The sequence below is a fragment of the Cicer arietinum genome, chromosome 4 (assembly GCF_000331145.2).
Source record: "Cicer arietinum cultivar CDC Frontier isolate Library 1 chromosome 4, Cicar.CDCFrontier_v2.0, whole genome shotgun sequence".
Taxonomy (NCBI): Eukaryota; Viridiplantae; Streptophyta; class Magnoliopsida; order Fabales; family Fabaceae; genus Cicer; species Cicer arietinum.
In genome coordinates this window covers 65,100,674-65,120,248 of record NC_021163.2, presented here as the reverse complement: position 1 = coordinate 65,120,248, position 19,575 = coordinate 65,100,674, and the positions used below count along the sequence as shown (strand labels likewise).

General features: G+C 24.4%; 2 protein-coding genes across 2 annotated transcripts; both read right to left on the bottom strand.

The window, feature by feature from the left end:
* Positions 1 to 252: 252 nt before the first annotated feature.
* Positions 253 to 2,192, bottom strand: LOC101496217 (uncharacterized). Its single transcript, XM_004499220.4, has 4 exons — positions 1,666 to 2,192; positions 1,445 to 1,507; positions 1,257 to 1,331; positions 253 to 1,150 (listed from the first exon to the last, which is right to left on the bottom strand). Exons 1-4 carry the CDS (start codon positions 2,029 to 2,031, stop codon positions 596 to 598), a joined length of 1,059 nt encoding a protein of 352 aa, XP_004499277.1. The 5' UTR covers positions 2,032 to 2,192; the 3' UTR covers positions 253 to 595.
* A 3,417-nt stretch (positions 2,193 to 5,609) lies between these two features.
* Positions 5,610 to 7,830, bottom strand: LOC101495886 (uncharacterized). The gene is made up of 4 exons (XM_004499219.4): positions 7,365 to 7,830; positions 6,985 to 7,047; positions 6,776 to 6,850; positions 5,610 to 6,319 (listed from the first exon to the last, which is right to left on the bottom strand). Exons 1-4 carry the CDS (start codon positions 7,674 to 7,676, stop codon positions 5,801 to 5,803), a joined length of 969 nt encoding a protein of 322 aa, XP_004499276.1. The 5' UTR covers positions 7,677 to 7,830; the 3' UTR covers positions 5,610 to 5,800.
* Between the last annotated feature and the right edge of the window lie 11,745 nt (positions 7,831 to 19,575).

Sequence of the window (19,575 nt, the reverse complement as noted above, 5' to 3'; positions counted from 1 at the left end):
GATATTGTACAACATATTTGGAAAATCTGATATTATAAATATTAATTAAAATAGAAATTTATAAAAATTATATAATGTTTTTAAAATTTTACACAATTTATACATAATCGATAAATTAAAAAAATAAAATAAAATTTCAATTCTAGATTTTACAATTTTCACAAATTATCCAATCTTAACAAAATCAAATAAAATATATATACTTCATAATTTTAAAAAATCATCAAATTTTTATGTTTAAATATTATATCACTTTTAAAAAAAATACATTAATTAAAACAATTAACAAATAATATCACACTATTATATATCAATAATTATCACTATTATTTATTAAAAAAAAAAAAAAAAAAATTACAGAGGATGTCTCTGCTCCCAAGAATTTTTGGATATCGAATCCAAAGAAAGTAATTTTAATGTTGCTGATTTCCCTTCTTTTGGAATCAGTTTCTCTACAGCACATACTACTCTAGCTAATTGTCCACCCTATGTTATGCATGGCGGTACCTAAGCCATATCGATTGAAGTAGATTCTTCTTTTTATCAATCAAAACCCCTCCCTAAACTGTACTGATTATAATCATCACATTTGAGATTAATGTTTCTTCTGCCTGAAAATTTGAAGCCTTCTCCGTCTAGCTTGAGCTGCAGCAAATGCTCTATTTGTTATAGCTTCATCCAACGGTTGACAAGGAGCCACGTGGATCACTTCATCCATTGGTAAATTAAGATCAGGAAGTGCTAATGGGCCGTTATTATTACTTTTGATGTTGCGGCCCAATCCAATAGTCGAGGAAGATGCAACTAGCAACGACGTCGTTTGCTTGCTAGAAGATGGATAATGAAACTGAACAACACCTTTGCCATCACGCGTTTGGGAAGGCATATAAGTCGGATGATTGGGAGCCATTTGCATTTGCATTTGCATTTGTTGGTGTTGGTGTTGATGAATCTTCTGTTCTTTATTTTCAGCCGTTGATTTTGACGGGTTGATTGAATCAGAACCATTGGATTGATCCAATTGAACTTTCTGTCCAATTTCCAACGGGTTGATTGAATCAGAACCATTGGATTGATCCAATTGAACTTTCTGCCCAATTTCCAAATTGGGGTTTTTGCTTTCACTTTTGGGGTCATTACCACATAATAGCTGCAAAAAATAAATGGCAAATTTCATATACCAAATATTGGTAAAGAAAACAAACAAGTCCTTAAAACAAATGAAACTCTTCAGCTGATCATAGTGTTAATCATACCTCTTGCTTCCTTAATTTCAACTTCAAATTGAAACTCTTCAGCTGATCATAGTGTTGCTTCACATTCTCAATCTCCTGAATACATTTTAATTTTCAAAGATTATCATTAAATAAAAACAATAAGAAGAATTTTAAGAGGCTAAAAATTTCATTAAAGAGTCAAAAAGAAAAGAAAATAAAAAGCTTACTTGATTGAGTGAAGCTTTGGTCTTGGTCAAATCTTCAATAATTTTAAGAGACGATTCTCGCTTCTTTTAACACAAAAAAAAAAAAAAAACTAAAAATTAGATTATACATAACCAGAAAGAGGCGAAAAACAAACCTAAAACCTAAAACAGAAAACAATAGAAAAAAAAATAACAGCGAATTGTAAAATGGTGAAGAAAAAAAGTGAGGAAGATAAGAATACCTTTTTGAGAGAAGTTTTAATCTTCTTTGAATGTTTGGGTTTGTCGTCAGATTCAGTTGCTGGAAACGAAAGAGGAGTAGCAGGACTGGAAGCTTCAGCTTTCATAACACCGGTTGAAGGAGGAACAACACCGGCGGCGGCGGCGGCGTTGTTAACAGGACGGTGGTTTTCCAGCGGAGAAGATGAATGAGTGTTTTGAATTGCAGATCTCTTTCTCTTGCATCGCCATGAGTAAGGTATACTAGTTAACAAAGAGATACGATACAAGTTACGAAGAACTTGAGCGATTTCAATCTCATCCTCTAACCACTCTGAAGAACAAAAACTAGTTATCCTCTGTTTCATCTTTTTCTGATTCTGAATCATTGAATCTCACAATGCTGAATCCTATTTTTTATAATTTTTTTTTGGTGTTGAATGAAAAAGAGTGAGAAGAGTATTTTGAAGTTGAAGAGTGTGAGAGAATGAAGATTTTGTTGGAAGAGATTGAATGAGTAATTGTGAGTACTGCGTCGCCTCTCTCTTCTCTCGCTGTTTATAAATCATCAATTCAAGGGATTCGGAAATCCTTGCTCTTGACACGTGTCACAGTATTAGGGTTTATTTTATTAACTAATAATATATAATACAAATATAATTTTAACAAATATGATATACTTTTTTAGAAAAAAATACAACCTCTAAATAAATTTAATATAGGACTAAAAGAACTATATATAGAGAAAGAACTACCAAATTTTGATTTAATATTTTTTCAAAACAATTTGTGCTTTATTATTATAAAATGTTTATCGCTTTATTTCCGTTAACAGTGAAATATAACTAATTAATATGTAATTGAAAATAATAAGAAAGTAAATAGACGGACAACTTGTATGTTATTAATTATGTATTATCACATTGGTATAATACAATATAATACATGTATGTATGTGTGTCGGTACCATCTAAATATTGATGTTTTTTTTAAGTGAGGCATGATTAAAAAAATGCAGAGATACTTGGTTCATATGATAAATATTTAGTTTCATATGGATTTTTAACTCTTGTAAACTTTGTGAAAATTATATTATAAAATTATTTAATAAGATTGATGTGTTTGTTTAATGTTATAGATGTTGTCATAATTCTGATTATTAATTTTATAATGAATAAAGTCAACATTACGAGAATTACGAGAATATGATAACTGTAAAAAAATACTTATATATGTTTTCTCTAATATAACTTTTTAATAAAAGATAAAATAAATTTTCAATTTTTATAAAATATCACTTTAGCATTTTTAATATAGAAGTATTTTGTACGGACCAATAATATTTTAACCCAAAAGTTAATAACATTTATATTTTCCTACTAAGAAGATACTAATATATTTCTTCATATATCTAAAGAATAAGTCACAAGGAAGAAAGGTTTTTAGTCAAAAAAAATAAAAATAAAAGGAAGAAGTGTATAATAATTGATATATAAAATGATATGTCAATTGGACAATTTTGTAATAGTATTTGAGGCGAGGGTTTTTTTGGAAATTGAGGATTATAATTCAGTTATAAAAAGTTTGAGTACTGTATTTTTATATATAAAACTAGATGTCGAATTTAAGTAAATTTTTTTGTTAAAAGATATGGTCAATTTAGTTAATTATTTTTTTCAATTAAAAAACCACATATAATTATTTAATTTCACTGTAAACTAATATTTTTACATTTTCAAATTCTTCTAGTTATCAATTCAAATTAAGTTTTCAATGTTATACTTATATAACGTATGAGTAATGGAGCATCAATATTTTACAAGTTGATTATTAATAAATGTTGAAAGTTGATAATTTTGTTTTATGATAAATAAATTTGGTATTTATGGTGTTCAAAAATTTTACATGTGATTTAGAAAACGAAATATTATTTTTTAATGAACTTCTTTTTCATCTATTATTAATAATTAGTTATACTTTTTAGGTATAATTTGTATTGTATTATTTTGAAAAATTAAAACTTTAAATATTCTTTTTTTTAATAAAAAATTATGATTGTTAAAATATAATTATTTCGTATATCACCTATCTATCTAAAAGATTTATTTATAATATAAAATTATTATTCTTATACTTACAAATGTAAAATGACTAAAATATAAATTACGTTAAATACTTTTATATCTTATAAATATGTATTTTATGACGTATAAGTTTATCTAATCAAAATATAGCTGTTGGATTACTTTTTTTTTTCAAAAGCTAATATTGAGTTCACTAGTTTATAACATTTTGTTAATTTTTATTTTGGTGAAAAGCTTATAGCATTTCCTTATGTTACATCATATAGCCTTTGAGTTTATAATCCAATTGTTTTTATCCTCATTGTTTAAATTAAAGATATTTAAAATGAATTACATAACTATCTTTTCACGTTATTTTTTATTTAACACATAGTTCAATAAAAAATTATTTTACAAAATAAATATATTATATTTAATTTATTAATTTATCGGCTCATCCACAACTTATGCTCTATTTTCTTTTGTTAAACATAGCCTTAATTAGTATTGTTTTGCTTACTCCTATAGCAATATTTATTTATTTTCTTTAGTGATTGTAATATTTATTTATGATAAAATAAACTCCTTTTTTTACATAGGTCAAATAGACTTTTCGATATTTTCTTAAATTCAAAAGCGTTTTAATGGGATTATACATGTTTCTTTCACTTTAATTAGTGGTCTCAAATTTAAGCTCTATTTGATAAAATAAATACACATAAATTTGTTGATCGATGAATAATGAGCTGATTAAATTTTAAGTGATTGATAAAACGAGCGATTGAACTATCAAATAAATATAAAATAACTTAAAAAATGTATATTTAAATTTTTTTTCAATTAGAATGAAATTTAATTTATATACACTATTAGTAAAAAAAATTACACTGTTAATGGAATATAGTCATTAAATCATTAAAAATATTTTATTTTTATTAATTTCATCTAGAGTCATGTTCATGATTGATTGGGATGTGTTGACAATGTAATGAGAGAAAATATAATACACTGTAAATTCAAACACTTCTTAAAGTTAAAAAAAAAAAAAAAAACTACTTAAAGTAATATCTTAAATTGAACTTTTGGACATTATGTTTTGAATTTTGAACATAAAATTTTATAGTTGTGTGTAATTTTTTTCGTAATAATTATATCATATATTCAAAGACCTAAAATAATTCAACAAAAACTTTTAATAGAAAATAATTTTGAAATAATCGTATTTTGATATAAACTACCAATATAACTTTTTCAAATACTATTCGAAATCGAAACAATAATCAATTTTAATTCCAATGTTTTGTAGATGAACTCTACCTTCTCTAATTAATTTCACACTTGCAATTCTTTTTGTCGATAGGTCCCACAATTTGTACTTGAACTCTTAAGCTAATTCAATAGATTTTTTAATTGTTAACGGAAGGAAATTATAATCTAAAACTCTCAAAATGCAACATTAAACTTCTTTCATGAAAAACTTTTCTCCCATGTGCTACTACATCGTCCAAGGATTGCGATAACTAATTTATAACAAAATATTATATCATTATAACAAAAAATTCAAAACAAAAAAAAACATTGAAACAAATCTTTTATCTACTTAAGTAGTAGTATAAGACTGTATCAAATAAGTTTAATTTAGATTTGATTTAGATTAACGCTACTCTAAAAATGTAACAAATATTCTCTCAATGAAAAATGTAACAAATATTTAATTGCACAAATTACTAACAAAATGTGATTTTTTTTGACAGATTTCTTTTGGGTATTTAGATTCTCTTCAAGCACATTTAACATTACGCCGAGCGTGATTGCCTCCAAATCTTAATCGAGTTTTCACAAAACTAGGAATCTCGAACATTATTACCGGATATTATTTCCAAAAATATTTTATTGAGCAAAAATCCAACGAAATTCTCATATATATAAAAAAAGGAGCCAACCAAATTTCCTAATCTTACATTATAGCAAACTCCAATCCCACGTCACCAAATTTCTTTCCCATCAAGAAATATTCAATATCCATAGTTAAATTTCTAAAAGAGAGAAAAGATTAATAAGAGTATATGGAAATAAAATAAAAATATGTTACTATTTATCTATAAGAAGCTTGACGTTGTTTGGTATTATTATTATTCCCCACGGGTTTCTTGAGCCTAAAAATCTGAAGCCTTCTTTGTCTTGCTTCAGCTGCCATAGCTTTACTTAAATCCAAATTTGCAGTAGCCTCGTCGAACGGTTGAGAATTGTCCACGTGGAGAGACTCTTCAAAAGATAAGTTCAGATCAGGAATGGTTAGTGGGCCCATATTACTGTTGAAATTGTTTCGGCCCAATGAAGCAGTGGATGAAGTTGCCACTTGCAACGACGTCGTTGGAATACTAGAAGCACACTGAAACTGAACTATACCTTGGCCGTTACTGCAAATTTGGTAAAGCCCAAAATTATGATGAATTGGTGGCATTTGTTGCTTATTCTTCTGATCATCTTCATTTTCAGCCGTTGATTTTGATGAGTTGACTCCTTTGATGATATGATTCAATTGCATTGGCTGGTTAATTTCCGAATTTGGGGGGTTTTGGCTTTCACCTTTGGGACCATTACTACTTAGCAGCTGTAAAATTAGACAATTCCATAAATAAATCTAAATAAATTATTGGCCCCACCATGGAGATAATACAACAAAAGTAAAACAAATAAGTCCAAAAAATATAAAATAAAAGGATAAGCAAGGCAAATTAGAGAAACCCAAAAAACCAAAGTAGAGAGGACTATTACAAAAATTATTTAAGTTATAACGAGAAAATGGTACTATAAAATAAATTAAATGATCATTTAACAGAAAGAAAAAAGTGTTACTAACATTTCTCTAGTCAGAATGAGAATCAAACTATAAATTATTGGAGTCATAAAAAAAATACAATTTTTATTTTTAAGAAAAATAGAGATTAATTATTATTAACACTACTAGTACTTTTTATAAAATAAAATAAAATAAAATAAAAACTAACACACTAGTAGAAGTAATTTTCAAAAAATAAAATAAATCTAGTAGTAGTAGTAGTAGTACCTCTTTTTCCTTTAGTTTCAACTTCAAATTGAAGTCCTTCAATTGGTCAGAATGACGCTTCACATTTTCAATCTCCTATTAGCATTGCAAATCAAACAATCAGCACGAAACATTAAATGAAAATAAAATAAATCGGATCAAAAACTCAATAAAATCCGAATATAATCAAGCAAATAAAATAAACTCTTACAAAAATAAAATAAACTTACTTGATTGAGTGAGTCTTTGGTTTTCGTCAAATCTTCAATAATATTAAGATAATATTCTTTCTTCTGTTCACTCAAAAATCATAACCCAAAAATCAGATACGAAACACAAAATAAAAAATATGTTAACACGGCAAAAACACATGAAATAAATAACACAGATAATTAATTATTTTTTTAAAAAAAACACAGGGCATTTTTATATGAATCTGCAAGCATAACTGATGAGTGGGAAAAATTGAAAATTTTGCCGTATCACGAATCAAGCATATCATTGAATCCACCTTCATTTCACATAACAAAAAAATAAAAAATAAAAAATAAAACTATTATTATAACAGAAGAAAAGCATAGGAGAGAAAGAAAGGGAAAGATAAGATTACCCTTTTGAGAGAAGTTTTTTTCTTTTTCAAATGTTTTGGTTTTTCGTCAGATTCAGTTGCTGGAAACGAAAGAGGGGTTGCTGGACTTGAAGCTTGAACTTTCACGGCGTCACAAGAAGGACCCACCACCACGGCGGCGCCGGCATCAGCACCACCACCGTGGTTCTCGACGATTGCAGATCTCTTCTTTTTACACCGCCAACTGTATGGTATACTACTCATCAAACTAACACGATGATACAACTCTACAAGAAATTGAGCAGTTTCTCTTTCACACTCTGACCAAACCAAATCATCGTAACTCTTTTTCATCTCTCTGTTTTCTTCTTCTTGAAATTGTGTTGTTATTATCTGAATGAAGAAAAAATGAGAAGAAGAATTTTATAGATAAATAAAACAGTGAGTGAATAAAGATAGAGAGTGTGCCTCTTTGTTTTTTCTTTTTTTTAATGTTGTTGTGTGCTCTAAAAAAGTGAGGAAGTTTATAAATCATTTATTTATTTATTCTTCTTACTTTGCATTGCAAAAGGCTCGGGTCTCAATCGACTGACACGTGTCGTTTTGGAAATCATGTCTGTGACTCTCCTCTAGGGTTTATGGCTGTTTATTGGGAGCTTAGGAGTTTTGGACAAATTCTGTTATTTGAGGATACAGCGGCTAGTTCGTTGCTCTAAGAAGGCCACGTGGAACAACAAATATGTCTCACTCTTACTAAATATCATTTGTTAGAGAAATACCCATGAATATTGCAATACAAATTCCCTTTAACAAAATCTCAATTGTGATTTCTACGAATCTGAATCTAACCATTAAATTATTTGATTAAAAAAAAAGCAATGTGTATACATCAAATTAATACTATATACTAGGACTATTGTATAAAATTAGTTAATTAGTTATACTTATATTGATTGATATATATCTAAAATATAAAAATCATTAATAATGTCAAATTTTATTTTAAAAAATAAACAAACAAATATTTTTGTGAATTAAAAAAAATTATTTAATATTTAAATTAAAATAAAATAAAACATTGATAATTAATTTTTTTTATGATGTATTTTGACTGATAAATAAAACCCGTGTGCGGTTCATGTATTTAGTATGTATAAAATTAATTATAAAATTTATATTTGGTAAAATTGCATTATCTCTTGTTTTGAAAATGCATTAATAAAAAATAAGAAAAAAACAACTGAAATGTACCATTGAAATTCAATTCTTAATTTATTTTTTAGGGTATGTTTTGATTTATATATAATACTATGGGAGCTTGGAGGAAATGGAAAGGGGATAGAAAAAGAGAAAAAAATCTTTCACTTTATTTGAGGGGATGATTAATATATTTTTATTACTTAGATACGTGATTTGTTATTTTAATAATAATAAATAAATAATAAGGAATCCATAATTAATTAAGTTTTTATGATAATTTTGATAGATAAAATTGATGTGTGATTCCATAATTTGGGTATTTCGTAGTTGTTTAATTATTTTTAAATTATAAATTTAATAAAAACTGCATTATATCTTAATTGTTTAGAAAACAAATTAACAAAAAAATAACTGCGATGAATGTAGGCCTACTAAATTAAAAGAGGTTTGTTTTTAAAATTGAATTAATTCATTGAGATATTAGTTTCTAGTTTTTGGCTAAAAATTACATTAGCCAACAAAAATGTGTCGTTGAAATTCAATTAGTTTATTTTTTATTTTTTAGGTATATGATTTATGTATAAGGTTTATGTTTAGGTATGTTAGAAAGAATGAAAGAGGATGAGAGAGAAAAGACTTCCATCTTATTTGAGATAATATTTTTTTTTTTGTAGAGAATGAAAAAGAAGTACAGATAAATATTTATGATTTTGAAATGTGATTTATCCTTTTATCAATAAATAATAAAGAATTTGTAATTAACTTAGTTTTTAGAATAATTTTAATACACAAATGACTCGGCATTTTAAAATTATAAATGTTATATTTAGTAAATTTGCATTATCTCTTGTTTAGAAAACGAATTAAAAAAAGTTAACTGAAATTAATGTATACCTATTAATAGATGTTTGCTTTTTAAACAGACTTTTGTACTACATCAATACATTAGTCTCAAATTTTCAGCGAGAAATACATTAGACGACAAAAAAATAACTAAAATGTGTTGTTAACATTCAACTATTAGTTTATTTTTTTAGGGCATATTGTGGTTTGCATATAAGGTTATGCTTAGGTGTTTGGTGGAAAATAAAGGGGATGAGAGAAAACGTGAGAAAAGTCTTAAAAGGAGATAGAATGAAAAGGATATTTTTTATGACTTTGAAAAGTGATTTACCCTCTAATTATAAATCATAATCAATTAATAATTAATTTAATTTTTATATCAATTTTTGTTGTCTTAGAATATATGATAAATTCTACCATAATTAATTCACACAACTATGAGATATCGGGTTTGAATTCAAAACAAGACGTTCAACCTAACAATATCGGCATTTGCAAGTTGAGCTATAACTTAAAGATATTTTTATGTCAATTTTAATTGATAGATAATACCAATATGTGATTCATGTATTTTACGGGCGTTTAACCATATTAAATAATAAGATTTAGGCAAAATATTTCATATGGTCTTTTAACTTAATTTTAATTAATAATTTAGTTATTTATCTTCTTTTTTTTTCGATTTAAATATTTAATTAATTTTAAATAACAATTTTATCATTTATTTCTTAAAATATCAACAATATTATCTTTTTTTTTTATAGAAACTCCAAAAATTTATCATCGTCTTCAAACAAAAACCAAGGAAATTTATTATCTATTTATAGAAAATTCATTATCTGTTTTAAAAAAATTCATATATTTATCAGATCCATAACTCAAATATTCAAATAAATCCGTATATATCTTCATCTCCAACAACATCAAGTTCATCAAATAAAAAAACTCACTTTAAGATTTGATCCAAGATAATATCTTCTTATTCTTTATATCAATCTCCAAATCAAATCCCTAACCTAAATCTTAAAATGTGAGTTTTTTATTTGATGAACTCGTATCTTCATCAAATAAACTCGTAACTTCATCTCCAACAACATCAAATTCATCAAATAAAAAACTCAGTTTAAGATTTGATCCAAGCTAATATCTTCTTATTCTTTCTATCATTCTCCAAATCAAATCTCTAACCTAAATCTTAAAATGTGAGTTTTTTATTTGATGAATTTAATGTCGTTGTTGTTGAATATGAAAATATAAGTTTATTTAAATATTTGAGTTATGAATTTGGTGAAAATATGAATTTTGTTGAAAACAATTACTAATTTTTTTAATTTTTTTTGAAGATGATGATGATATATATATATATATATATATATATATATATATATATATATATTTTGAAGATGATAATGATTTTTTTTGATAAAAAATAATAATATTGTTAACATTTTAGTACATAAAAAATTAAATTATTATTTAAAAATAAATAAATAAATAAAATTATTATCTAAAATTAAGTTAAGTAATCACAAAAGATTGATCTAAATTTTATATTTGGTATGTTTGTGTTATTTATTTTTGGAAAATAAATTAACAAAAAATAACTAAAATAAAAGTACAGCGAATAAAAGGGATTTGTTTTATTAAATATACTTGTGTACTTCATCAAGAAATCAATATATGGTTTTCGGCGAGAAATACCTTAAGTCCTATACACCAAAAAATTAACTAAAATAGCTTGAGTCCTAGTATCGGTTAATATTTTTTGACAAAATTATATTTTTTATAATTTATTTTATTTAAGTGTCATACTTTTATTTTTTTTCTAAAATATATCTCTTTTATCAATTAAAAAATGGAAATTTTGATTTTGATTTTAATTTTTAATTTAAAAATACTGAAGTGGCAAACCACGTCAGCATTATTATTAATAATTTTATTTTTTATATATTTTTTAATTAAAATTAAAGAAACCTTTAAAAAAATATAAAGACGTTCATCTTTATCACCTTTGTCACTTTTTTCTAAAACCAGAAAAATCAAAAACAAAATCCTCAAATTGAAAAATAAACCTAGATCCATGAAATTAAAACCCAATCTGATATACAAAATAAAAATCTCCAAATCAAAATAAACCATTGAAAAATGAAGAAACTTCAACACCTACTAGTAAAATAAAAAAGGACAGAGACATAGTAAAATTATTATGAATTTCTGATTACGTGTTTGGGGATTTTGATTTTGTAAATCAGATTTGGTTTTAATTTGATAGATCTAGGGTGATGAGATTTATGAAAAGTGAAGAATACTTTAATTATGATTAAAAATGACATCAAAAGTGACTGAGGTTTATATACAAGTCAGAAGAGAGTTAGTCGGTTAGAGTAACTGACTTGACAAACTACAATATAACTAATTCATAGTGTTGACTGAGTTGGTGACTTTAGCATGTACTTGATCTTTAGTCACCTTTATAGGGATTCATTTTTAATTTGGGAATTTTGATTTTTGAGTTTTTATTTTTGAGAGGTTTTAAGAAGGATAATGGAAATCTTCTTATTGTTCAGGATTTCTTTAATATTATAAAAATATATATCTATTTAAATATGGAAATTATTAATAATAATGTTGATATGGACCAAAATGCACATTTTTAATAAAGGATCAAATAGCACAATTTTAATAAAGGATCAAAGTGCACACATTTTAATAGATAAAGGACTTGCGTAGAAAAAAAAAATGACTTAAGTGTTACAAATAAATAAAGGTTACATAGTCTCGACCGACAGTTTCTTAATTTAATTTCAGTTAATATTTTAGTTTTTTATCTTTTTTTTACAATGTCAACAATGTTATTTTTGTTTTACAAAAATTCATCAAAATTTTCAAACAAATGTTATAAAATTAATTATCAGATTCATAATGCAAATTTCATCAAATTCATAACTTAAATCTTTAAATAAACTCATATTTTCATTATTTATTTGAAATTGATGGAGATGAAAATATGATTTTATTTGAATATTTGAGTTATGCATTTGATGAAATTTGCATTATATAGAAGATGATTATTAATTTTAAGGGTTTTGTTTGAAAATTTTGGTGAATTTTTATATTAAAAAAAAGGATAACATTGTTGATATTTTAAAACATAAATGATCAAATTGTCACTTAAAATTAAAATAAATGACTAAATCGAGAAAAAAAAAAGATAAATAATTAAAACGTTAACCGAAATTAAGTTAAGAGACCACATGTGCTATTTAAACTTAAATAAAATAAATAATTAAAATGTAATTTTATCTTTATTTTTTTATTATATATTATGATTTACTGATGTATATGTGTTTAATAATTTGTAGAATTTCAAAATTTATGATTTAATTTTTCATTTAAAAATAGCTTTATCTAATAAATGTTGAATTAAACCAATATTTCTAACATAAGTTATTTTATATGTATAATAGTATCTTTAGGTTGATTTATTTGAATTTAATTATTAGCATATACATAACTTTTTTGTGAAACATAAAAGGAAAACATATATTTTGTGACTTCAAAAGGTAATTTAATATTTTAATATCAATAAACGAATAAACAATAATTAATTAAATTTTATGGTATATTTTAAGTGAAATTTAACATTTTAACATCAATAAACAATAATTAATTTATATTTTATGGTATATTTTAAGTGACAGATAAAACCTTTTTGTGGTTCATGTATATTATCTCTTGGTTATAAATTTCATATTTGGTAGATGTGTATTATCTCTTGTTTAAAACACACACACTAACAAAAATGACCAATATCAATGTACACATGTTGTCCTTAAATAGTATTTTGTACATGATTAAGTTATTAATTTCTAACATTCATCGAGGAATTTTTTGAAAAACTAAAAAGTAACCAAAATTGGTAGTTGAATTTCGTTAATAATTTATTTTTTATGGGATATTGTAATTTATAGATAAGAACCATGTATATATTTTTTCATTTTAAGTATCGTTCTAAAAAAATGCTTATAATTTTTTTGACACATATAAACAGGTTATCATCGAAAATATTAATACAAAATAGACACATATGATTTAAACAAGTTATAAGATCTTATTCAACTTAGATTCTCTGCGGTCAAAAAATCTCATACTTGTGCAGACAAAGAATCCTTCAACCATTTGATTCATCGAACAATCCATGTCATTTTCCCATTCATTTTTTTCTTCTTTGTTATAGTTTTTATATCGACAACAACGTTAACATATTTTTATTTAGGCAAAAAGTCTACAATTTTTTTCATCACAAGTATCTTATGTAAGGATGCTCATATGAAGACAAGCCCCATTTATTTTTAGATGGGCTTGAAACAAAAGTCATGTTATTTCCATTTTCAGCTGATTAATGTGTTGCTTCATTTTGTTTTGGTAAATAATGTGTTTCTCAACATTTCAATTTTTTAGGAAGTAACTGGACTTTGGAGGAATATAGTAAGAGAAATTTGGGCCTCAAACAAAATATTAGGAAGAACTTTTCCTACAAAATTATTTTTGGTGCACACATTCATACTTTTAAATAAATTATAACATTGTTCAAAAATATACTTTGAACATACTTTTGATACCATGTGTTATTTTTTTAGAAATATCGAGGAAAAAAAGTCGAAGCATCTCGTCTCATTTTTTATGTTTTTGGAAATCTTCCATTAAATTTATCATGTAGGAATTTATCAATCTCGATGGAACTTGTTCAAATTGATCTATCTATATTTTGTAACTTTTTGCATGATTTTTGTACTTTTAGATTGATGGATTTAGAGTTTTTTTTTTATTGCAAATTTCCACTTTTTTAAATTAATTAATCTTAAAATACATTTTACAAAATACAGATTTTAATATTTTGAACTTTTTCATGAATTTTGTTTCCCTAAATTGACCCATTTAAACATTGTCCAAATTAAACAATTTCAAATAGATTCACATGTTTTTCAGTTTCATTTTCTTTTTGTCTAATACATTTTTATTATAACCTACATTATATTACAATGCATTGTTATAGACCCTTCCCTCTTACTCTTTTTCCTCCTAATTTTCTACCTTTTTCAATTTCAATATTTGTCTCTAATAACAATAATCAAAGTCCTACATGGCGGCAGTGAGATTTGGTGTAGTAGGAGATCAAAGTATCTTCACTATACTTTTTTTTTTATTTATAAAATACTGTTGCTCCATTTTATTTTTATTTTTGACAAATTATGTATGTAAATTGTGCAACTAGAGCAATTGATTTGTAGTAAATTGCATACTTTTGTGACTTATACACAATCAGTATAAACTAATTTTATATTAACGATCAATCAAAATAATTAATTTTGATTTGTTATTATATTTTTATAATTGTATAAGATAAAAGTTATATTATAAATAGTAAAATGAATGACTGTATATGTAAAATATTTATACTTAATTTTATTTTTGGTTCTTAGCTATATTTTTAATTTTCATAGAATTTTTTTAAAAGTCGACAGTTTTGATCTCTCTTATATTTTTGAACTAAAAAATAACGTTTTAATATATTTTAAATGACGTAACATACAATTGTATGATATAAAACTATTTAGATACATTAATTATTATATATCATTAATTAATTTACAAGAATAAAAATTTATAAAGTTGAAAATTAAACTTTTAGAAAGTTTTATTGCGAATTTTTGTGTTAATCATCGTATCTAATGTTACATCGTCATTTTTTAATTAAAAAATTATAATGAGAACTAAAACTATCAGATTTTGAAATAGAAAAATTAATTTCGTGAACTAATAAAAATATAAGGACTAAAACTACAATTAAACTAATAGTTTATTACAATTATTGATTTAAGCAATTGATAAAAGAATAATAAAAAAAAGTAAATTGAATGATATTGATAATAGAGAGAGTTTATTTTATACATCAAGAATTATAAACACTTATATATAATCAATTAGACAAACAATTAATTAGTATAAAATAACTAATTAGTTAATATAATGAACTAATAAACTCAACTAATTAACCAACTAAAATATCTATCATAATTTTAAACTAAACATCTATTTATCTCATCTACAAATAATCTATTTGTTTTGTCAAAATTAATCTACAATCTATTTGATTTACTATGTTACGCTAAAGTTATTTCCTGTATTGATTTTAAATAATTCAAATGTCACATACAACTCAAATATTTTTGAGTTTAAAGGCTCTGTATTGATAGTGTAAATTAGGAAGTGATGATAAAAAAGAATAGTGTAAAACTTTTAGAGTCATAAAATCATATTTCACCATGTATATGCTTGATAAGATATTTTAGAGAATAGTAAAAAAAAAATGTTATCATTGCGAAATCTGATCAAATGAATGTGTAGCACAGTTTTCCCCTGTAAAATTATATAGTTCTTAAACTATTTTTTTTTTCCAACAACGTTCTCAATGACATATGACATGACATGAATTACAATTGCAAACTAAAAAAAAAACATTGTCTTTATTAAAAACAGCAAACATTGTCAAAAAAAAAAAAACACGGTCTGGACTGTGTCCACTATTGAGTATGCCGACCCACAAGGTATTGGGCCTTTGTTCCTCTTTTGTCCTTAATGCTTTTATATATTGACCAAACAAAAATATAAATCATATCTTACCGCTATTAACACCCCTTTTTTTACTAATATATGTATGTATATAAATAAATGGTTTAATGATCATACATCTTACTCATAACTGTTGATTGATTGATTAATTAATAATAGTTAAAATTATCAAATGAACAAATGAAATTAATAATTTCTATTTATTAATAGTATAAAATTAATTTACACTAACAATTTATCATTCTTTTTCTTTTATGTAAAGCATTTTCAATTTTTTTTCCCAAAATTTCTCTATCTATAAGTTTATTTCAAAAACTTATTGACAACGGTTGTGGGATAGTCCACATATTGAAAGTTTACTGGTATTGTTGTCGATAATGTTTGTTAAGACTTTTCAACAAATGGTATAATCAAGTTCAGCTTAATCTAGATGTTTTGAATCGCTATATCAACATTATTTTAGTGGTGGATTTAGTTAGCGTATTCTATTAGTTTGTAACAACAATACAAATATAGTGATATACAGGTGTCACTTTATTGAGATTCATTAAGTATGAATGGTCATACTAACATAATTATATGTTAAATACAAAATATTTACTTCACTAAAATTTTGGATGGAGATAATATGTCAATATGTCTTAGTGGTCTATGGTGTTTAGTCCATCATTAATGCTCCTTTAAACTACTAAAAAAGTTGTTATATGTTGTTGATGAAATCAAAAAAAGTTTGCAACAAAAAAAAAATGATGTGTGTCGATGCTGCTGCTATATAACTGATAAAATGTTTTATTAAATACTTGAAAAATTATAGATAATTTGGATTTGTAATTGCTGTTACTGAAACAACTGTGTATGAAATGGAGATTCAATGCATGTTTGTTAAAAAACATCAAATTCATATAAAAACTATGTAGTATGATAAAAATCTTTATGAATACACACAGCTAAACCTTGAACTTGTTCAGGAGTCTTTTATAATCCATTATTATTTTTTATATTGCTGGTCAGTAATTGAATAACTTAATAAAAGATTTAAGTAGTGTATCACATATAAGGAGATCTTTAGTTTTTTGTTGATGATTAAAAGACTTGAATGATTCTCTTATAATCCATTAGAATTACATTGCAAATCAATATTTAGAACCTACATAAAATAATAATTCTTATATTTTTTATAAAAAAATTCTATTTGAATAATTAAAAATTGATTTAAGATACATCGAGTTTCGATCGAGGAAGAATCATAAGTCAACAATATTATTAATTACTCAACTCTATTTTTTCATGTTTTAATATTATAATTGAGAGGCTATTGATAAATCAACATATTGTAGATTCTAAGGTTGTCAAAATTTTATGTTTGTTTTCGATCTTCAGGGTCATCTTAAATATTTTAGAGATTTTATTTTAATCTTTACAAATTGAATTCCAAATAAAAGAAATACAATTTTAATAATTAAAAAATAACAAAATTAATTTTAATCTATATAAAAAAATTCTCAACTTTTTAGTCCCAAAAGTTATTTTATTCACTTTCATTTGGTCCCTATTTTTATTTTGTATATAAATGACAATTTTAAACAAAAAAAAAGTCTAGATAAAATCAAAATAGAGATTATAAATGGATAAAATTTTTTTAGAGACTAAATTAAAATGACGTAATTTTATAAAATTGAAAATATATTGAACTCAAAAAATTCAGTCTTATTTTATTATATTATAAAAAATAAAAAATTTAAATTCCTTCATATTATTGGAAGCAATTCACTGGTCGGAACAAATCTTGTTTGTAATTCTTAAATTAACTCCGGTATAAAAAAAAATATGTCATTTCAATCATAGTAATTAATATTTGTTGGAGTCTCGTTTGTAATTATTAAATTAACTCCAGTATAAAAAAATATGTCATTTCGATCATAGTAATTCATATTTTTTTGGAGTGTGAAATGCGAATAAGAATTCTATATTAAATAATTAAGTAGATAATTGTATAATTTTTTTCAATAGAATGTGATTATTCTAGAGCTCATTTGCGACCCTATGATTTCGTACATTCCAACTATACTTTATGCATAATACTCCTTAATTAAAATACAACGACAAAACACCTCTTTTTACTTTTTTATGAAAATAGATCCTCTCTTCCAAATTATCCTTTCCACGATTCCGTCTCTCGTTATTTTTTCAAAAAAAAAAAAATATCAGAGACATTAAAAAAAATTAAAATGAAGAATTGATGAAAAAGATAGAGAGGCAGAGAGAGTGAATTGGGAAAGATTATCCAAGTATTTTTTTACGCATGAATATACTATTTTCGGTCCTATTTTCACATACTAACAAAATATTGATGTCATTAATTATTGTTTTAGAATTTACACAAGCATGAAACATTTGGAGTTTGATTCCCCTTAACCCACCCAGTACAAAGCTCATTATTTTTTAAAGAAAGTATTATTGTTATTATTAACTTTTGTGAACAATCTGTAAAGTTTTTTTAGCATAGCACATTCTGTAAAGTTTTATTTTTTTCAGCGAAAAATATGTTATTTATATCTCAAAGTAATTAATCTCTAAGCTTAATTATGTTGGTGGTATAATAGATGATTAATTAGTGCACTTTATCATAAACCAGACTTATATTGTTTCGATGAATTCCTTCAATGATTGGTCATGGACATTTTATACAAAAGACGTGCTTTTTCACACTTTACTTTCTCTTTGTATTATATTATTTATTTATTTCATTTTTTATGATAATACATTATTTTATTCATTTACTTGTTTATCCCTTTCTCCTTTCATTTGCTCTTTGCACAATCTTTATCACATTTATTTATTTATGTGACACATATTTGTACGCATATTATTTTTAAATAATTAATGTTAATAATTAATTATTAATTTTATTAAAAAGATAGTTAAATTTATTTTCTTTATTAATTAATTTTCACAAATTACTAAAGTGTTTTATGATTCTATTATGCATGTATATTAATTATTAGAGTTTAATTTTCATATATTTTATAGTATATAAAATCTTTCATTATTAATATATCATAATTAATTATGTATGTAATTTAAAAAATATTAATATGAATTATTTTATGCTATTAACTATCCACTCATTGCATACAATTAGTAAAAAATAAAAAGATTACTATATTTTGGACTTTGGAGTACAAATAGCAGAAAATTATTTACATTAGTTAATAAAATTATACATAAAACCTGACATCTGTGTATGAATTTTTTTATCATTCGATTTACAGACAAAAAAATATAACTATATAAATATTTTTAATATAAATTAGTTATACAGAAAAATAAATGATTTTTAATTATAAAATAAATCTAAATTAATAAAAATGTATTTTGAGAATAATGCCATTAATTTTTGTAGAATGAGAGATTTGTGTACCACAGGTCCACAGTACAAATTTTGAGTATTTATTTATTTATGACAACAAATTGTACAAAATTTGATTTGTCTATATTAAAAAGAAAAGAATATCTATTTGATTTTATTAGCAAAATACAGCTGTGGTGCCGCCAGAAACAGCTGTGAAGGTTGGCT